Below are 19,967 nucleotides of genomic sequence, written 5' to 3' on the forward strand. Positions count from 1 at the left end.
TTTCACTTGCCTATTCACGCCCCCTTTAGGCAACTTTCACTTTGAGAGGATTTGATCTTTTGAATGTGTCTTGGAGTGAATGCTTTTGCTCTTGTATTGAATGTGGAGTTCCGAAAACTTGGATGGCTTGAATGGAGGTGGTTGGGGGTATTTATAGTCTTCAACCACTTCCTATCCGTTGACTGACTTTGCTGTCGATGGGCACACCGGACAGTCCAGTGGTGCACCGGACATGACACCGTTCACTGTCCGATGCCTGCCACATCAGCGGACCGTTGGGGTTTGGAGCGGTTGGCCGTTGAAGTCCTTTGTCCTCTTGCGGCACCGGACAGTCCGGTGCGTTCTGACTTCGCTGCTCTTACTTCTGACTTGCGCACTGTTCACTGTTCATCTGACATCGCAGTCGACCGTTGGGCGCAGTTGACCGTTGCTCCGTTGGCTCACCGGACATGTCCGATGCACATCGGACAGTCTGGTGAATTATAGCGGAGTGACTCTAGGAAAAACACGAGAGAGGCGAGTTCGTGAGGTGCTCGGCCTGGGCACCGGACAGTGTCTGGTGCGCCACTGGCAGCACCTCTACTTGTCTTTTGCTTTAAACTTTGTAGAGTCCCAAACTTAATTTCTTTGTTGGTTTATATTGAACTTTATACACCTAAGATAAATGACAACTAGGTAAACTAGTTAGTCCACGTGGTTTGTGATGGACGTCAAACACTAAAATCAATTATAGAAAATGTTTTAAGCCCATTTCCCTTTCAGTTGCCGAATTTGTGTAAAGGCTAGAGCTGGAGCCTGATAGTTAAATGTTTTCTATTTATGATTTTTGAGGATGCTATTTAGAGATTTTGTAGTCTTGATTCTTGAATCTTGATTATCTTATTGAAGGGATTCTGTTGTTATGATTTTTGTTTTGAATATTATGAATCATGTTACTTAGAGTTGGTGGTTGCTGCTGTAACAACTAACATGCATTTGTGACTTTTATATAGCTCGAATGTCACCTCTAGGTGCCTTTTTACTGTGAATATTGAAATTATTGCGACCACGTTCATTGTGCTCTTCTATGGCAAAGTTTATGGTGTCAAACTTATGTTGCATATCACATTTCTCCACTAGATGTCAATACATTTTTGCTTATTGCAGAAGCAATACGTTGTGTAATGATATTTTCGATAATATAATGTTTGTTCGATATTAGTTCATTCTATTTTAGTCGGTGTATTTATAATAATATTACATATTTATATCGTCAATATAATATTAATATTACAGTGATATTTTGCCACACAAATTTTACGTATTATAGTTATATTTATCGTTCTTTGTATTTTATACTAATTTTTAACTTTCATAGCAACGTACAGATACATACCTTTACATAGTGAAATTTGGAAGAGATGACGAAATAAGGACGACATAAGAGCGTGTTTGGTTTGGCTTTTGCCCCATAAAAGCCAAAAGCCAACCAAAAGGCCGGATCTAGGAAGCAGCTTTTTGTAAAAACCGACTTTCTCGAGTGCAAAACTGAAAGCACCTCTAGACGTGCTTTTAGTGGCTTTCGGATTGAACTGTGAAAACATATATCGAAGAACTTTTAACGACAATTAATGGTTTCCAACTTTCCACCAAACGATTTTTATCTTTTTAACAGCTCACAAACTACATCAACTTTTTCTACAGCTCACAACACACAACAATTTTTTCACGGCTGGAGCCCAACCAAACATACAAAGTAACCAGATATGGGCCCTGTTTGGCACAACTTATTTTCAGCTTCTTCACAAATTTAAGCAAAAGTTTTGCCAAACAGCTAGCTTCTGCAACAGCTTATCAGTTCAGCTGCTTTTCAGAATACACTAAAAGCAGTCAACAAGCAGAAGCTGCTTTTCACCAACTTAAGCTGTTTTTTTAACAAGCAGCAACTGTGCCAAACAGGGCCATGAAAGTTGCCGCAGAGAACACACAATACATATTCTGTCACTGGCCCTTCTCAGCATGTCTCGTCAATTTAACCGGCCCGGCCCATAATCCCTTGTAAGAGAGGATTTTGCTAGGTTTTTGCCCCCAACCGCCCAACTGCGCGTGCTCCTGCCGACCTCCCACCCCTCCACTCCCCTGCGGTTGGCGGCTGTCTCGCCGAAGCGACCCAGCCGGCGCAGCCGATATGGCGAAGGGCGACGACGCGCTGGCGCGGAAGCGCAACCGTGTGCGCCGCAAGCGCCTCCGTAGCAGCGAGAACGCTGTTTCCGCGCGTGTCGCGGCGATCATCGCCTCCAAGCACCGCCGCAAGTCGGGGAAGCGCCGCGCCTGCGAGGGCATGTGCTTCTCGCTCCCCACGCCCGACGACCCGTTCAACGAGCGCCATGGCAGGAAGCACAAGCTCGATGACGAGCCGGCCGACGACACAGCCGCCGACGCCGCTGAGGACAGCGGCAACCCCAAGAAGAAGGGCGCGAACACCAAAAAGCAGCAGCCGGTGGCAAAGTATGGCGCCGAGGCGAAGTCGAAGGCGGTTCGCGAGAGGGAGACGGGTGCGGAGGTGGTCCGCGGGGACTTCGACCGGCCGTCCAAGTTCCTGGTGGTCTGTCTCAACGCTATCCGGGATGCGGTGGCGCCCGAGGAAGGCGGTGGCAGCATCCACGGCGCCGGCGACTGGGGCGTGGAGCTCTGGCGGTGCTGCTCCGCCCAGGCGCCGTCCGACGTGCTCGACGCTAGCGGCGCGTGCGCCACGGTGGCGCAGACCGCGTGGCTCGTCTCCACCGCCTGCGACATCGTCGCTAGGAAAGAGAGGCATGGGATGGTCGTGTCTTGCCCCTTCCTGCTGTACCTCGTCTCGTCGCAGGATAAGGCCGCGCAGGTTTGTCCTCACATTTTGATGCTCCTATTACCTAGTATTTCTTTCTGTGAGGTTCAGTGAGCAAATTGGAATGATTTACTGATTCTACTGGTGTTGTTTGGGCAGGTGCGATCGATATGCAAACCCCTGAAGCCTCTTGGGATTCATTCAGTGAGCTTGCATCCTGGCGCATCCATTGAACACCAGATCTCTGGGTATGTTTTGTCCACTATTCGTGTCATCCGTTGTTGACTGTAAATGTGCTAGTGTAGTCGTGTATTGTATATAGTAAATACTAAATGACAACCGTTATATTAGTGTTAATTCATTTTGTTTGGACTGCTCTATCAGACTGAAAACTTGTGAGCCGGAGTTTCTTATTGCTACCCCCGAGAGGCTTCTTGAACTTGTTTCGTTAAAGGCGATTGACATATCAGGTGTATCAATGTTGGTAAGTGAACGTGGTAATCGGAGTGAAAGGCTTGATGAACTGTGTCATTCTGATTGTGACTATGAAAGTGGTGTTCTATGTAATTGCACATTGCAAACCGTGAATTTGCAACAAGTTATTCATCATGGTTCTTAGTGTGCTTAGTTGTTCTAGTTTCTGTATTGCTTTTCTCCATATAGTTATCAATCCTGCTACCGAGCTTCAGCTAAAGATGACAACTTCAATTGGCAGGTCATTGATGGACTGAAATGTTTCGTAGACCACAATGTTAGTGACAAAATATTTTCTATTAGAGACGCCATATCAAACAATCTTCAGATTACTATCTTCACCGATCCATCTGATAAAAATATTGCAACAATGGCTAAAAATCTACTCCGTGGAAGAATTACAAAGCTTTCTATCAATGATTCTGTTTCTTCACGAAGTGCATTTATAGCCCAGCATGTACACTTCTGTCCATCGGAGGAGCTGAAAACAACAAAGGTAATTACTTATTTCTCTAGTGCCTGGTTGTCTTTCAAGTGGTCTGCAACTTACTCAGGAGAATAATAATGCATAACTAGTGAACTTGTATTTTTTCTACAGACCCCTAGCCGTTGTTACACTTAATGTGTTTCCTTTCTGAGATCTAAAAGACTTAATTGTTTTCCTGCATACTGGAAATCCTTCTTAGTTACCAGTAGTAGATTTGGTAGTATGACATTGATTGCCTAAACATGCATTGGGACCCTGCATGCTAGTACTAGCTTACTCTTACACCTATCAAGACTGCAATACGAGTCATCGAATCACATTATCATATGATCCTAGTTTTAACAAACAATATGAGGCGCAACAGGGGTTTTAGGCAGAGTGACCATGGTATTGTAGAATCGGGATTCACATGTGATTTCATACTGTCCAGACAGAGGGGGAGAGTCTCTTCGCTGCATTATATATGTGACTAGTCGCCTGGTCGGTACCATACCATGGCAACTGGTGTCGACTAGCCAATGCTGCTGCAGACCAGCAAAAGCATTTGTGAAATTGCGATAGAGCTCTGTAGCCTGGGCCACTGGCAGTGCTCCGCTGCACTGCTGCAGTTGCAAAATTCTTGGCCATATGGTTTCAGTACTGTAAATTTTAGTTTATCCTTGATGCATGTTTTTTTTTTGTAATTGTGTTTGTTCATCTTGGACTTGGGGATAAGAGTAAAAAGTCAACTAAAGGAAACAATAGAGTAATGCTGCTTATCGCTAGTGATTCTCTTGTTGGATTGAGTCTGCAACTTCAGTGAATGTTGGATTCAGAACCTTAGATGTGTTTGCATAATTGTGCAAGTCTGAATGGAACTCTGCAGTTTGTATCTCCAGAACCTGTCTAATGACAAACAGAAACTATCTGCATCCTAATATTATAATTATCATATTGTCTGTTGGAAGTGCTATGCTATAAATAAATTAAGGATGTAAATTTACCATATTAAAAAAAATAAACTTAAAAAACGAAAATCTGATAGGATCCTGATCCTACAATATGACCCTTCTCGGCAGAAAATGATCCTACCTGGAATTCCGATCCTAAGAACCTTTCTCATGTCTATTGAATGAATCCATGGCTGGTAGTTTATTTAATCGTAGCTGTTCAAAATGCTTGTATGATTGGGGTGTGCTGTGGCTTTGATGTTCTGATGAACTATTTCTACTTTCAGGTTAAGGAAATTCTTGAGCAGATATTGCAAGATCATCCTAAAAAGACATCAAAGGTGCTTCTAGTAGCTGCAAGCGATAAAAAAGCACGGCTCATGTCACTGTCGCTGAAGCTGGAAAATTGCACAGTGATTGATGACTCATGTGGCAACTCCTTTACAATATGCAGCAGGTACAGTGAACTAAACATCATCGCATTTTCTCTGCAATTTCCGTTCTTGCATGCAAACTGAACCAAACTTGTAAATCTTTTAGCATATTCATTTTCCAATCTCTGCATGCAAACTGAACCGATCTTACCGATTTAATAAAATACATCCAGGAGAACTTTGGGTTTGAGGTCCTCGAAAAGTTTTAATCGCCATATTATCTTTTGACTGAGTAGCGTGTAACTCATATCCTCTATCGTTGACATTGTACATGCATTTTGCAGTGTGGGGCTGATGAATGTCATTGTGAAAGACCGGGAGAACATGTCAGTGACAGATGTAGAGGCATTCGAAACCGTGCTGGTGGTGGATCTGCCTCCTTCAGTCGACGAATACATTGAGATCCTCACTGGGGCTGCTCTTCATGTGATTGGAGGCGAAGTGCATAGCATATTCTGTAACACTGATGCTTCTGTTGCAAAACCTCTGGCTCAGCTTCTTGCAGACTGCGGTCAGGTGGTGCCTGAATTCCTCAAAAGCCTGAAGTCTTCATAGCAGAGACTTGTGTACGCAATCAGAGTAGTCAGATCACACCGTGGCGATTCAGATCATATCGGAGCAGTGTGTGTTCTACATGTTATTCTCATTTATCAGCACAGCATTGGTATTCAGGCCTCGTCCTTGGTATGTACTATTATGTCGTGCATTGTGAAATGTGAATGCCTTGAGGCCCTTTTCCTGGGAGTTGTTTATTGTCAATTGTGTCAAAGGAACTGAGTCAGTCATCCCTTTGCTCCCTCCCCAGCTTCCTTTGTCCAAAGGCAAGCAGAAACAGGGACCTCCACTGAGAGATCTTGGCACCTTCAAAGTGCATCAACCAAAATGTCAAAGACACAGCTTCTTTTAATCAAGTTATTTTTCACATCTTTACAGCACCTCATCTTGTGTTCTTGCTGGCTCGTTTCCTAGGATGTCAGCTCGATGGATTTTTGTCAAATTTCAACGAGGGTGTCCAGGTCTAGGATCATCTCGGGGTCCAACCATGCGTGGATCGAGTCTACGTAAAGCAAAGGTGACCATGAATACTACCAAAAGGAAACCATTTAACGAACTTTGAGACGAACATCTAACCAAAACTCAAATAACTCACATCATAGCACGGGGGCTAACGCAGGGAAAATTATAGTTCCAATAAACATCTACAATGAGTAAGGTTAGCCCTCGTGAAATAAGTCTATTTTCTCGGGCTTTAAAGAGGGAGAAGGGTTGTTAGCTAAGCTTAAAGCCTAGGTAACATGACTACTGGAGATGTGAGAAGAATACAACGTAGCAATGCTACGAAGAACATTGGTGATGTGAAACCAAGGGAAATGATTGAAGAGGAAGGTCAAGTGATCCCTCCATCAAATATGGACACCATTGATTCTCGTGATCAAGGTCAAATACATCAAGTGCAAAATCAATATTTGTCTAGTCCAACTCAAAATAACACAATATCGTAACCAACCAAGCTCAAATGGTCAAGTTATTCTGCCAATTACTATTGCAATAGATCATCCATTGAATCAAATAGTTGGAGATTTGAGAAGCGGTGTTCAAACAAGATCAAGGCCAACATCCTTTTGCGAACATTGCTCACTTATATCATCCATTGAGCCAACAAGAATTCAAGAGGCATTATTGGATATTGATTGGACAAATGTCATGCATGGAGAACTCAACAATATCACAAAAAGCATGAGAACTAGTTGAGATGCCCAATAATTACAATGTGATTGGAATCGAGTGGATTCTCAAGAACAAGCAAAGTACAGTTGGAATAGTGTTAAGAAGCAAAGTAAAACTAGGTGCACAAGGTTACACTCAATTGGAAGGTCTTCACTTTGGAGAGACATATGTCCCAGTTTCAAGATTTGAGGCTATAAGGATTCTATTGATATATGCCTATGCTCATAAAATCAAGTTATACCAAATAGATGTCAAGAGTGCATTTTCAATGGGCACGTCAATGGGTTAGTTTATGTAAAAATACCACCCGACTTTGAAGACTGCAGTAAACCTAACCATATGTACAAACCGAAGGCACTATATAGATTAAACCAAGCACCTAGAGCATGATATGAGATATCAAGGGATTTTCTACCCTCAAAGAGATAGAATATGTGCAAGGTTGAAGCAATTATCTTCACCAAAAGGATTGGAAACGATCTGTTTGTATGTCAAGTATATATTGACAGTATCATCCTGGGATCAATACATCATTTTTTTTGAAGAATTTGGAGAGATGATGACTCAGGAGTTTCAAATACCAATGATTGGTGGGCTAAGATACTTCCATGGACTTCGAATCAAGCAAATAAAGAATGTCACATTTGTGAGTCAAGAAAAAAAAATATCAAACATATATTGAATAAATTTGGGATGGTTGAAGCCAAATCAATACATGCACATTGTGCATGCACCTCCACTCGTTGTTGCCAACTTGGTCACCCATCTAAATGGAAGCCTCTAATGGTGATGGAATGCAGTCTAGCCCTCTCAGGCACCAACATTGTCACCTGCAGATGTTGTCCCTCAACCAACAATGTCGAGGTAGCGGGATAGGAGACAGCGGTCCTCACCAGAAACGTTAAGCGGACCATCATCCATCTAATAGTGAGCCTTAAAATGCCTCATCAAGCTTCCCTCTAGAAGGAATGGGAGGCAAAGAGGGATAGCAAGGATGGTGGGCTTGAGGTCGGGTTGCACTTGTCAGCCTATCACATTAGACTGACCACTGGGCAGGTGAAAGCTCCATGTGCGATTTTGGTAAATGAGACAACTAGTGGACTAACCTCTACCCTAAGCGTCGATAATAAGATAGTTAAAATCCACATCCAAGGTTGAGCTAGATTGACAACCATAAAAAGGATGATGATGGACACGAAGGATAATCAAGTGCTAAACATGGAAAAAGGAAGAAGAAAAGTAAAATGCAAGGACTCAAGGCAAATGTATAAGATATAACAATTTATTTTGCTGGTCAATATGTAATAGAATATGTATTAAATTTAGAATAGATGTGCATACTATAAAGAGGGAAGTCTAACAAGACAACTCAATCATCTAGCGCCACTAGGTGTAGGAATCACATGCATTACATATTGGCCTAAGTGACACACGTGAGAGCAAGCGAAACTATTAAGACCCTTGAAAAATGCTAACTATTCTCTATTATGTTTGGTAAAAAATTAGAGTTAGCACACTTTAGAAGAAAAGAGAAATAGCTCTCGATGTAGATTTTTATGTGCACTAGACATGTCCAGTGGTGCTGCGAATATGACATCAATTATGAAGTTAGCTTGTATGTACTTCACAATTTCAGATGAGCACTATGGTGTTCGTGTGCACCGGATAGGGTGCGTCAAATGTGTATGGTGAGGCACTAGATAGCCCACCAGACAGGATGCTCAGAGAGAACGTCAAACATGCATTTCAGTTCTATAACGTACCGATATATTTGTTGTGGCATCGAACACCACATAGGACAGGGCACTCAAAGAGCATACAATTTGCATAGTTCAGCTCAACACTCCCTAGACATGTTTGATGATATGTCTGGTGAGTGCAACATACATCTAATATTGTTAACAACTAGTTTAGAACTATTACAAATATAGCCATTGGAATGGCACCCGACATATCTGGTGCAGGGGTCGATGGTGCACCGGATATGTTCGATGCCCCAAAATTTTGTGTTTCAAGAGATAATGGTTAGATTCCTTTATGGGATTATAAATAGACCCTTTGGCCAACTTTGGCCGGCACCTCTCGCTTCATACAATTGTGAACAACACTTGAGGATAGAGAAACACACTCCACACACATGCAACTTGTAGTTCATCATTTGGTTGAGATTTGAGAACTCATAGTGCATTACTTGTAGTTGTTGCATATTGTGGCACTAGCTAGGTGATTTGGGTTAGTTACACTCCTATTACACCTAGTGGCTATCATCACCTAGATGCCATAGAGTGTGTGGGGTTATTGAGCGACCATTGGTGATTACTACCAGCTCTAATCATTATTGCGAGTGGTTCTTGTGCCCATTCCTCGTGGGTGATTCACAAAGAGCAACTAAAGTGGAATCGTCACTTATTGGACTGCTTCTTTAGAGTGATTCTTACTTCACCTTTATTATGGGCTTGACATGTTATGTCAATTAGCGCATAAATCACCTTGTTTGGACTCACCACAATGAAAACGTAGGTTGTTGGCAAGAAACCGAATCTCGATGATATATCTTGTGTCATCTCTTGCCCCATCAGGTTGCACTCTATACCTATTCTTGCATACTTGTCTATTTAGTCTTGTGTAGTTTATATTTGAGTTTTATCTCCTACTAGTAAGTAGCTTTTTTGTATTCTATACAATCCTTTTTCCAAGATACTAGATTAATTAGAAGCTAGCATAGAATGTATTAGAGCAAGAGCAAGTATATGCTTTCTCATCCATCAGCTTGGTTCCAGTAATAATATTAAATTTTTGTAGAACAGTTTTATAAGCTATTCAGTCACAGCATGGCCTGCCTTCCCCAATGCCTGGGGTCGCCAAACCCTCATTCTAAGAATGTGTGCTGCAAATTTGGATAGGCTAGAGTTGTCTACCGGACACGAAAAAAGAGAATGCTTCCAGCAGAACACCCATGCAAATACATATATATCCCCGCAGAAGAAAAAGAAACCCGTGGATTTGGGATACAAGGAAGCTATGCACATCCTCATCCACGTTATGGTAGAAGGTGAAGTCAACAGACACGCAAAACCACATGTATGTAAGGTGCTTTCCGCACATTGCTGGACATCTTGGTACCAATAGTTTAATAATCTAGCCAGTTTGTAATGGAAAAAGTTATGATTAGAAGCATTGAAAAGGACAACTCTTAATGGAAAACCAAGCAGCAGGCATAAAGCTTCGGTACTGTAAACGACAAGACATGGCCATTAAAACCTAGAAGGCAATTCTTTCTCCAATGACTAAGTTCTGGTCTTAGCGGTACTGAAGGCGACTCCTGTCATATGTCCCCCACGAAGCATATTCAGGAGGATGCAAAGGATCTTTCTCAGGAACCCCCTGGTGATACAACAGAAGGTTACAGATAAAATAAGGAACTGTCCATATAGTTAACTAATGTTTTAGGAGATCATACCACATAAGCATTATAACCATCTTCATATGGGTTCTTAGTGAAGGTCACTTCCGAACTCCCAATCTGCATCCCATATGCTCCACCTAAAATGTTACATAAAGGTAATTGCATAAGAACTCTGCCATATGCTAAAGAAAATAAAAAAAAAAGAGACAAGTACAAAACATCAACAATACTGACGAGATAAACACTTTCAGAAAGCAGACTTTGAAGAAAATCACTGTCCATGCTAAATTTCAAATGGTTCAGTCTTAGCAAATGATTTAAGCATTCATTGTTGATAAGGAAGGTTCCTGAGTGTAGTACATGAAGTGATGAACAAGGTAACCACCTAGCCTATCTAGGCAGCAGCATCTTGCTAGCCAACTAGCCTACCAAAGTGGTGATCAAACATTCAAACCTGCCTAGTCCTACCTAATCCCAATTCGGTGCTAGGCGCTGATCTGGAGGCCAGATCAGCGCCTAGGGAAACACTGATTATGGCACACTAACACATCAATTTCCACCGTTCTTGTTGCCCCATTAAACAACACTAATTGTTGAGTAAGCCATATCAAGACATCAACTAATTGTTGAGTAAGCCATATCAAGACATCAAGGCCAATGGTGGAAAGTATTACACTGCCATACATTGATTCTGCATGTCCAGGGTTATGCTAAATCAAGATCAACATAAAAGAATAGACATGCACATAATATACATTTTAGAGCAACGGATACTTCCCAACATAAATAAAAATCTGTGCATGCTTCTATACATTTGGACATGTGCAAAAATAACACAGTACAAGTATTGTTTATTTTGAACTATCACATTCAATGAGATCAGCAAATTAACAGAGCTCAGTAAGCACAAAGCTGAGTGATTTCTGCCCAAGAATATGAACCTAAACCATCAGTGTATATTATTTAAACCATATACTATATGTATCCTTTATCAGCTAACAATTATAATTCCAGAGTGTATGCTATACAGTAGTTTTTCATTAGATCTATAATTAGATTTCACACCTCAAATACTTGGTATTTTAAGAAAGGAAAACTGAAGATTGATCAAAGGTAAAGACTCCTAGGCAAGAATAAGAACAGATACAGCTGATATGCACAAAATCATTGTGCAGACAATAGCAAAAAGAAAAAGGAATCAAAACCTGATGGCCTACTCCTATAGCCATGGCATAGTGATGGTAATAGTCCAAACTGTTAGACTATGTGTGTGTGAGTGTGTGTGGGCCGGCACCACTGTTGGGCTGCCGACCCATTAGGGTTAGGGTTGAGTCTATATATATTGTATCCCATCTATTATCAATACATCATCCATTACACTTCTACATGGTATCAGAGGGCTAGGTTAGGGTTAGGGTTTCATCCCAGCCGCCACCTCCCTCCTCCAACCCCTACAGCCGCCTGCCCCACATCCAGCCGCCGCCCCGGGAGGCTCATCCCTCCCTCTCGGGGCGGCTCCCTTGCAGACGCTGCCTCCTCCCACCTCCCCCCGGCGTCAGAGGATTAGGGTTTCTCCCTCTCCACCCACAACCGCCACCCACCCCTCAGCCGCCGCCAGCCCTAGGACCAGCCGCCGCCCCCGGGAGGCTCATCCTTCCCTCCCGGGGGCGGCCTCCCTCCTCCCAGCCGCCGCCACCCCTCAGCCAGCGAGCTCGAGCTCCCTCTGCAGGCCGCCATCACCTCGTCCTGCTCTCTCCTCACCTTCGGCCGCCACAAGCCAGGGCGCAGCATGGGCGCGCGGCGGCCACGACGGCTCGAGCGCTGCGGCCTCGGCCTCGCACGGCGCGGGCGCAGCGACCCCGGCCCCAGCGCGGGACCGACCCCGGCGGCTACGCAGCCTCGTCGGAGCACGGGCTCCTAAGGCGAGACGCGAGCGCGCGTCCCTGCGCGGGCACGGCCAGTCAGGCGCGGCCACAGCGCAGGCGTGGCCCAGACGCAAGAGCGCAGCCCCGCCGAGGGCGCCGCTCCGGCGCGGGCGCGACCACTGCGCGGGCACGCGGCCCCAACACGGGCGTGCGGCCCTGGCCAGGTGCCGGCGCGGTCTCGGCGCGCGGCCAGCCGCTGTTAGGCGGGCGCGGCCCAACCCTCTTCCTCGGTGTCCGCGCCCCTTCTCTTTGTCTGCCGCCCTCCCCGGCGTACGTGCCCCCAGCGCAACGCCCTTCCCGACGTCCGCGCCCCCACGCGCAGGTCTTCTCCTCCTCGCGCGTGCTGTGCAGCCACCGCAGTGCTGCCATCGCCGGGCCTAGTGCAACCTCACCCTTTGAGCTTCTTCCGTCGCCGGTGCCGCCAACACCCCTTGCCAGGTCCGGCGCAGGCCCCTGCCCGGCTGGACCCGCCCCGCCGCCCACCCCTTCATCGCCTTCGTTGGATCCGTCGCTGCCGCGACCTTCCTGGCCGGATTCACGTTGCTGCGACCTTTCCAGCTCGATCTGATGTCCCTTTGGCTGGATCGCGTCTTCCCGGTTGGATCCATCGCTGCCGTGGCCTTCTCGACCGGATCTGTCGTTTCCCCTTCTATTCTGCCGCGGGCGCGAACACCATGATCGGGGCAGACGTTTGCGCTACTGTCGTCCTCCCTGGCGAGGCTCCTTGACGCCCGGACGATCGAAGAAGAAGGAAGGTCGGCCTGCCGGTGCCCTTTTGTTGTGTCGCCATGCCGATCGTTGACGCTCGAACGTCGACCCCTCCCAAAGATCAGGCTTCTGCTGCGTGTCTCCCGACCGCGACCACCTCGACTTCGGCTACCTCGGCATCTAGGGGCTATCGTCTTCTTGGAGCACACACTGGTCTCTACTCCAGTCACAACATTCGCATCATCACGACGCTACGACTGCGGGGGAATTTCAACCCGTCGGCTCCTACCTTCGGCCTCTACTCCAGTCTCATCGTGTGTGGTGCCCCCGTTGCGACTGCGGGGGAATGTTAGACTATGTGTGTGTGTGAGTGTGTGTGGGCCGAAACCACTGTTGGGCTGCCGGCCCATCAGGGTTAGGGTTAAGTCTATATATATTGTATCCCATCTATTATCAATACATCATCCATTACACTTCTACATAAACAGATACAGAAATATGCATAGTCCAGACAACCAAACAGAATTATCTACAATAGTACAGCCTCCTACCAATGAGAGTAGGGACTGTGTGCAACAGGGATAAGAAAATTTACAGTCTAGTCAAGCAATTAGTCCTAACATCATACCTGGGCCCCTTGGTCTAACTTCAAAATTAGCTAATTCGCCTCGCATCTGCTCGATCTCTTGTGCCATAGAAAGCATATTCTTCTCCATTGCCTTCCTTTGTTCCAGCAATTCCAAATTCCCCTTCTGCTCTAACCCGCAAGCAGTCCTACAGGAGACAAATCAATGGTCTTATAGTACAAGCATATAAATATGGAAAAGACTAACTGGTGCGCCCAAAAATCATAATGGAGCAGATGGAACTGCAGAAGTACCTCACGTGAACAAGTTCCTGTTGCAGACCATCAATTTCTGTTTTCAGCACAGGTAGCTGCTGTTTAACAGATTGCTCCCTGTTCAGCTCTTCCACGAGAGATGCAGCCTCTGCAGATAGTTCTTTCCGAGCGGTAACGAGCTTGTCAATTTCACCACGAAGATGCCTGACCTCATCACACAAGTGCTCACTTGCTCCAAGTTCAGCTTCAAGCTTCCTCCTCTTGTCCATAAGCTTACTGATATAAGCTTCTTTCTCAGTGTTAATGTCAGCAATGATCACATTCAAGTGGCGGACCTCATCTTTTCCAGCTTGTATTTCCCTGCTTAACAGTTCACGCTCCTCAACTAGAGCACGGTTATGTGCCGAAAGCCTCCGGAGTTCAACTTCCTGTAACTCAAGCTCATCCTCGAAGGCAGCTGGGTAAGGGGGAGGAGCCGCCCTCATGCGTGAGCCTTGATGGAGCTCAGGATAGGCCCTGCGTTCATCAACCCCACGACTGCCAGGATAGCCCCTATGGTCGACCACACGAACACCAGGGTAGCCCCTAGGTTCCTCAAGCAGATGGGTGTCAGGGTAGCCCCGACGCTGCTGAACCCCACGAATGTCAGAGTAGCCCCTCCGATCCCCATCCACGAGGACTTCAGGATGGCCTCTGGGATCCTCAACTAGAGGGACTACATGGTACCCTCTGCTGCGGTTATCAATCAATCGTCCTGCCAGGCGACCTCTTTCCGACATGATGCTTGGTGCTTTGGCATGGAAAAAAACAACAAAAGTAAAAAAAAAAACGGATCCATCATTACAGGAACATGAAGCCGGCATATTGATCGAATGATGTAACAGTGGCGGTTGAATAACACTGTTAAGACGAAGTTCATGTCCTTCCTATGGACCTAAAACAACACTCCGGTTAACACCAGGCATCCTCGGGGCATGGCAATATGGCATGGCCGGGGGAGGACCCAGCAAAGGGACATTGGTGTACACATGTACGCCCCATAACTTCTTAAAAAATTTCGGAGTTAGGAGGCATCAAATAGCCAAAGAGCTTTAGGTTAGGGTTCGAGTGCTCGGCTTCGCTCAGCAGGTCAAGGGAAGAGAAGGTATAGGAATACCTGGTACGTGCTCGTCGCCGTCGAAGACACTGGCGAAGGCCTCAGCACCTGGCGTTTGGCGGCGCCGGCGCCGGCAGCCCACCAGCCGTCGGAGGGCGAGAAGGGAGCGAAACACCAGCTGCCGCGGAGAACGAGATCCCGTGCGCGAGAGACAGAGAGGAGAACCGTGAACGCAACGCAAGGGGATGCGGCGGACAACCTGCCGGCCCAGTGTTCGGACGGGGAGAGCGCAGCGCACACGGGCCTTCTCCTGGGCCGTTCTTTTTCCAGACGTTTCTTTCGAAAATTCTTTTCTGTTTCTTTTCGTCTTTTTTTTATTTTGTATTCTCAGTGGTTCCATATCTATTCTCTCTCCCATTTGTTTCAACTTTTTTGAGATTTTGTAATTCAGATTTTGGACCATTTAAAAGTGAAAAAGCTTCCGGAAGTCAAAAACCGGAAACTCACTAGGGTAAGCTTTTAGGCTTTTGGCTTATGCAAGTTTTTTGGCTTTTAGGATGTCCAAAAGTTGAAGTATAAAATTTCAAAAAACTGAAACAAGCCAAAAATGTTCAAGGGATAGTACAACATTTATTTTAAATAAAATAAACAATAATAGTATTTAAGAGTGTGTTGTAAATAACTAAATAGAACTTTTTCATATTTATTGTTGTAAGGAGAAGTCTTTGTGGAAGGTCCTCAATTCACATTTCCAAATATTTCAAGTATGTTTCAGTAATCGATGGGCACGAACTTTGATGATCTGGTTTGATAAGTTAAAGGGAGAGGGGAGGCTTCAGAGGCGTGGAAAACAAATAGCTTTGTCACATCACGAAGTCGCCTTCAAAACAATGTGTTAGAACTTGGAACGAAGCTACGGTTAACCAAGGGCGCTGTGAAGGGAAGGGGTCCAAAAGGGACGTGTGTGGCATGTCTCAGGGGAAAAACAGAAACACCCATTGTAGTTTTATAGGATTTGTATGTAGACATCATGACACTAGTATAATTTCATAGGAAGGTGTACAATGATATGCTCCTATAAATAGGTGAATAGTGCACATGCACGTGAGACTTTTGGCAATTCGCGTACTCTCACTACCTTCGAAGTGCTCAGCCTCCAAAGTTTTCTCTATAAATTTACCTTCAGACGTCTTGTACTCATTTTGACAGGTTCTAGTCCGCAGGCGGTTCAACTGGGAGGTCGACTGAGCTTCAAGGTTGAGCTAACCTATTGAACCTAGTTTGGCTCTGCCCAAAATCAGTTCAACTGGCTTTGAGATGCGGTTCAACTGCATTTTGTCAAACCTCGGGATAAATCTCATGTTCTTGAGTTCTTGCCTCGTTCATCCGTTATGCTTTATTTTTGGCAAGCAAAAGGCTTCAAGCGATTTGTTGTGTGTGTGTGTGTGTGGATTCTGTGGAGTTGCCCCACTCCGATCCATCACAATTTTCACTTAGGTTATCCCTAAAGTTCTTTGTTTCAAATAATCTCTTATTATCCTCCATGTTGTTCTTATCCTAGATCTATTCTCACAGTTGAACTGGTTCAGAGTGGTTCAACCACTCTTAGTAGCGGTTGAACCTGCTTGTACCAGTTGAACTGGTAATTTGACCTTTTCGAAGTTTATGGTGAAAATTACAGGTGTAGCCTATTCACCCCTCTAGGCAACTTAGTATCAGAGCTTAATATTCGTTCTTATCGCTTAACCATGGGAGGAAACGATCATGTCGACTCTAAGGAACAACGAAGATCCTCTTCTCGAGGAAGTCTCAGCTACGGTCGATGGAGAGGAACTGAATCCCGAGATCCTCGACCTTGCCATGAAGCTTGCTGAAAAGATGTTCCTCAAGATGAAACAGGAAGACCTGAAGAGAAAGGCCAAAGAAGAAGAAATCAAGAAAAGGGCCGAAGAAGAAGAATCAAGGAGAAAGGTCGAAGAAGAAAAAGGAAAGAAGAAGTTGGAGTACAACGACGACTTGGTTGAACTCTTGGTATCTAAGGTAATGAATAAGGTAGGTTCAAATGACGAAGAGTCATCAATCAAAAAGCAAGGGTAATGAATTTCACAAAGTTCAATTCATTTACTCACATAATTTTATGCTCAACTTCTCTTCAACGCCCCTCGGAAAGCTTCCAACACTTAGCGAGTTGAACTATGATGAGTGGGCCGACAAAATGGAGTTTCATCTAATCGGTGTGCATCCAAGTCTTTGGGCGATTGCGAATATAGGTGTGTGTGCAAGCCCGCCCTACGAAGAGATGACCCCAAAGATGATGCAAGATATGCATAGTAATGCTCAAGCCGTGAGCATTATCAAAGGAAGCTTGAGTGTGGAAGAATACTACAAGTTCAAGGAAGAGAAGATGCTCATGATATTTGAAATATCCTAAAGATGTCTCATGAAGGCAATCCTGAGGCGAAGAGGCATATGATCGAGGCATTGGAGAGCGAATTAGTAAGGTATGATTGAATCAAGGGTGAATCATTCCAATCATTATTTGATAGATTGATGGTTTTGTGCAACAAGATAGGAGTGCTTGGAAGTGATAATTGGAATGATTCAAAAGTCACTAGGCTTTTCATGAGAGCCTATAAAGAAAAGGATAATGGTCTAGCAAGGATGATTTGAGACGGTGATGACTATGAGGAGATGAATCCTCATCAATTATTTGTCAAATTACAACAACATAAAATCAGAGGAAGCGCCAACTAAGGCAAGTGACTCAAATGCTTTAGTTGCAAAAGAACAAGATTCGTCTAAGAAGGCTTCTGTGGGCAAGGATGATAAGTGCAAGAAAAGCCATCGAGAGCTCAAGTGAAGATGAAAGCTCAAGTGATGAAGATACAACCATGTTCATCAAAAGTTTTAAAAAGTTTGTTAGAAAAGGGGATGAAAGGGAATTAGGCTTACACCTAGTCCCTAATTAATTTTGGTGGTTGGATTGCCCAACACAAATAATTGGACTAACTAGTTTGCCCAAGTGTATAGATTACACAGGTGTAAAAGGTTCACACTCAGCCAATAAAAAGATCAAGTTTTGGATTCAACAAAGGAGCAAAGAGGCAACCGAAGGCCCTCTGGTCTGGGAGCACCGGACTGTCCGGTGTACACCGGACAGTGTCCGGTGCACCAGAGGACTCCAACTCGAACTTGCCACCTTCGGGAATTTCTCAGGCCGGCGCGCTATAATTCACCGGACTGTCCGGTGTACACCGGACAGCGTCCGGTGCTCCAACGGGACGCAGCTCTGGAACTCGCCAGCCTCGGGATTTTACGAAGGCTGCTCCGCTATAATTCACCGGACATGTCCGGTGTGCACCGGACTGTCCGGTGCAATCGCGGAGCAACGGCTATTTCGGCGCCAACGGCTACCTGCGACGCATTCAATGCGCGCGCAGCGCGCGCGGATGTCAGGCACGCCCATACTGGCGCACCGGACATCCAACAGTACATGTCCGGTGTGCACCGGACATCCAGGCGGGCCCAGAAGTCAGAAGCTCCAACGGTCAGAATCCAACGGCATTGATGACGTGGCGGGGGCACCGGACATGTCCGGTGTGCACCGGACTGTCCGGTGCGCCATCGAACAGACAGCCTCCCAACGGCCACTTTTGGTGGTTGGGGCTATAAATACCCCAACCACCCCACCATTCAATGTATCCAAGTTTTCCACTTCCCAACTACTACAAGAGCTCTAGCATTCAATTCTAGACACACCAAAGAGATCAAATCCTCTCCAAATTCCACACAACGCCCTAGTGACTAGAGAGAGATTTGCTTGTGTTCTTTCGAGCTCTTGCGCTTGGATTGCTTTCTTCTTTCTTGATTCTTTCATTGCAATCAAACTCACTTGTAATTAAGGCAAGAGACACCAAACTTGTGGTGGTCCTTGTGGGAACTTTGTGTTCCAAGTGATTGAGAAGAGAAAGCTCACTCGATCCGTGGGATCGTTTGAGAGAGGGAAGGGTTGAAAGAGACCCGGCCTTTGTGGCCTCCTCAACGGGGAGTAGGTTTGCAAGAACCGAACCTCGGTAAAACAAATCCGCGTGTCACACTCTTCATTTGCTTGCGATTTGTTTTCCACCCTCTCTCCCGGACTCGTTTCTTTATTTCTAACGCTAACCCGGCTTGTAGTTGTGTTTATATTTGTAAATTTCAGTTTCGCCCTATTCACCCCCCCTCTAGGCGACTTTCAGGGAATTTTGTAAGTTTTGAGTGCATGATCGAAGGCTCGAGGAAGATCAACGAGCTTGATGATCCCTCCACATCCGAAGCTCAACCCGTCGCATTCAAGGCGACAGAGGAAAAGAAGGAGGAGTCTACACCAAGTCGACAACCAATAGACGCCTCCAAGCTCGACAATGAGGAAATGGCGCTCGTCATCAAGAGCTTCCGCCAAATCCTCAAGCAAAGGAGAGGGAAAGACTACAAGTCCCGCTCCAAAAAGGTTTGCTACAAGTGTGGTAAGCCCGGTCACTTTATAGCTAAATGTCCATTATCAAGTGATAGTGACAGGGGCGACGACAAGAAGGGGAGAAGAAAGGAGAAGAAGAGGTACTACAAGAAGAAGGGCGGTGATGCCCATGTTTGTCGGGAGTGGGACTCCGACGAAAGCTCAAGCGACTCCTCCGACGACGAGGACGCCGCCAACATCGCCGTCACCAAGGGACTTCTCTTCCCCAACGTCGGCCACAAGTGCCTCATGGCAAAGGACGGCAAAAAGAAGGTTAAATCTAAATCCTCCACTAAATATGAATCCTCTAGTGATGATAATGCTAGTGATGAGGAAGATAACTTGCACACTCTTTTTGCAAACCTCAACATGCAACAAAAAGAAAAACTTAATGAATTGATTAGTGCCATTCATGAAAAGGATGATCTCTTGGACACCCAAGAGGACTTCCTTATTAAAGAAAATAAAAAGCATGTTAAGGTTAAAAATGCTTATGCTCTAGAAGTAGAAAAATGTGAAAAATTATCTAGTGAGCTAAGCACTTGCCATGAGACTATAGACAACCTTAGAAATGAAAATGCTAATTTGTTAACTAAGGTTGATTCTCATGTTTGTAATGTTTCAACTTCCAATTCTAG

At 45.3% G+C, this 19,967-nt stretch overlaps 2 protein-coding genes across 3 annotated transcripts; one reads left to right on the top strand and one right to left on the bottom strand.

Annotated features, from left to right (window-relative positions):
* Window positions 1-2,005: 2,005 nt before the first annotated feature.
* LOC100284481 (ATP-dependent RNA helicase) lies at window positions 2,006-6,068 on the top strand. Its single transcript, NM_001157376.2, has 6 exons — window positions 2,006-2,860; window positions 2,966-3,054; window positions 3,191-3,290; window positions 3,522-3,776; window positions 4,984-5,153; window positions 5,415-6,068. Exons 1-6 carry the CDS (start codon window positions 2,168-2,170, stop codon window positions 5,683-5,685), a joined length of 1,578 nt encoding a protein of 525 aa, NP_001150848.2. The 5' UTR covers window positions 2,006-2,167; the 3' UTR covers window positions 5,686-6,068.
* Window positions 6,069-9,860: 3,792 nt separating this feature from the next.
* On the bottom strand, window positions 9,861-15,160 carry LOC100283029 (uncharacterized). 2 transcript variants are annotated; one of them, XM_008674669.4, is made up of 5 exons: window positions 14,895-15,160; window positions 13,778-14,528; window positions 13,526-13,671; window positions 10,319-10,401; window positions 9,861-10,242 (listed from the first exon to the last, which is right to left on the bottom strand). In XM_008674669.4, the coding sequence occupies exons 2-5, from the start codon at window positions 14,515-14,517 to the stop codon at window positions 10,159-10,161; spliced, it is 1,053 nt and encodes a 350-aa protein (XP_008672891.1). In that variant the 5' UTR covers window positions 14,518-14,528; window positions 14,895-15,160; the 3' UTR covers window positions 9,861-10,158.
* Window positions 15,161-19,967: the final 4,807 nt, after the last annotated feature.

The sequence above is a fragment of the Zea mays genome, chromosome 3 (genome assembly GCF_902167145.1).
Source record: "Zea mays cultivar B73 chromosome 3, Zm-B73-REFERENCE-NAM-5.0, whole genome shotgun sequence".
Lineage (NCBI taxonomy): Eukaryota > Viridiplantae > Streptophyta > Magnoliopsida > Poales > Poaceae > Zea > Zea mays.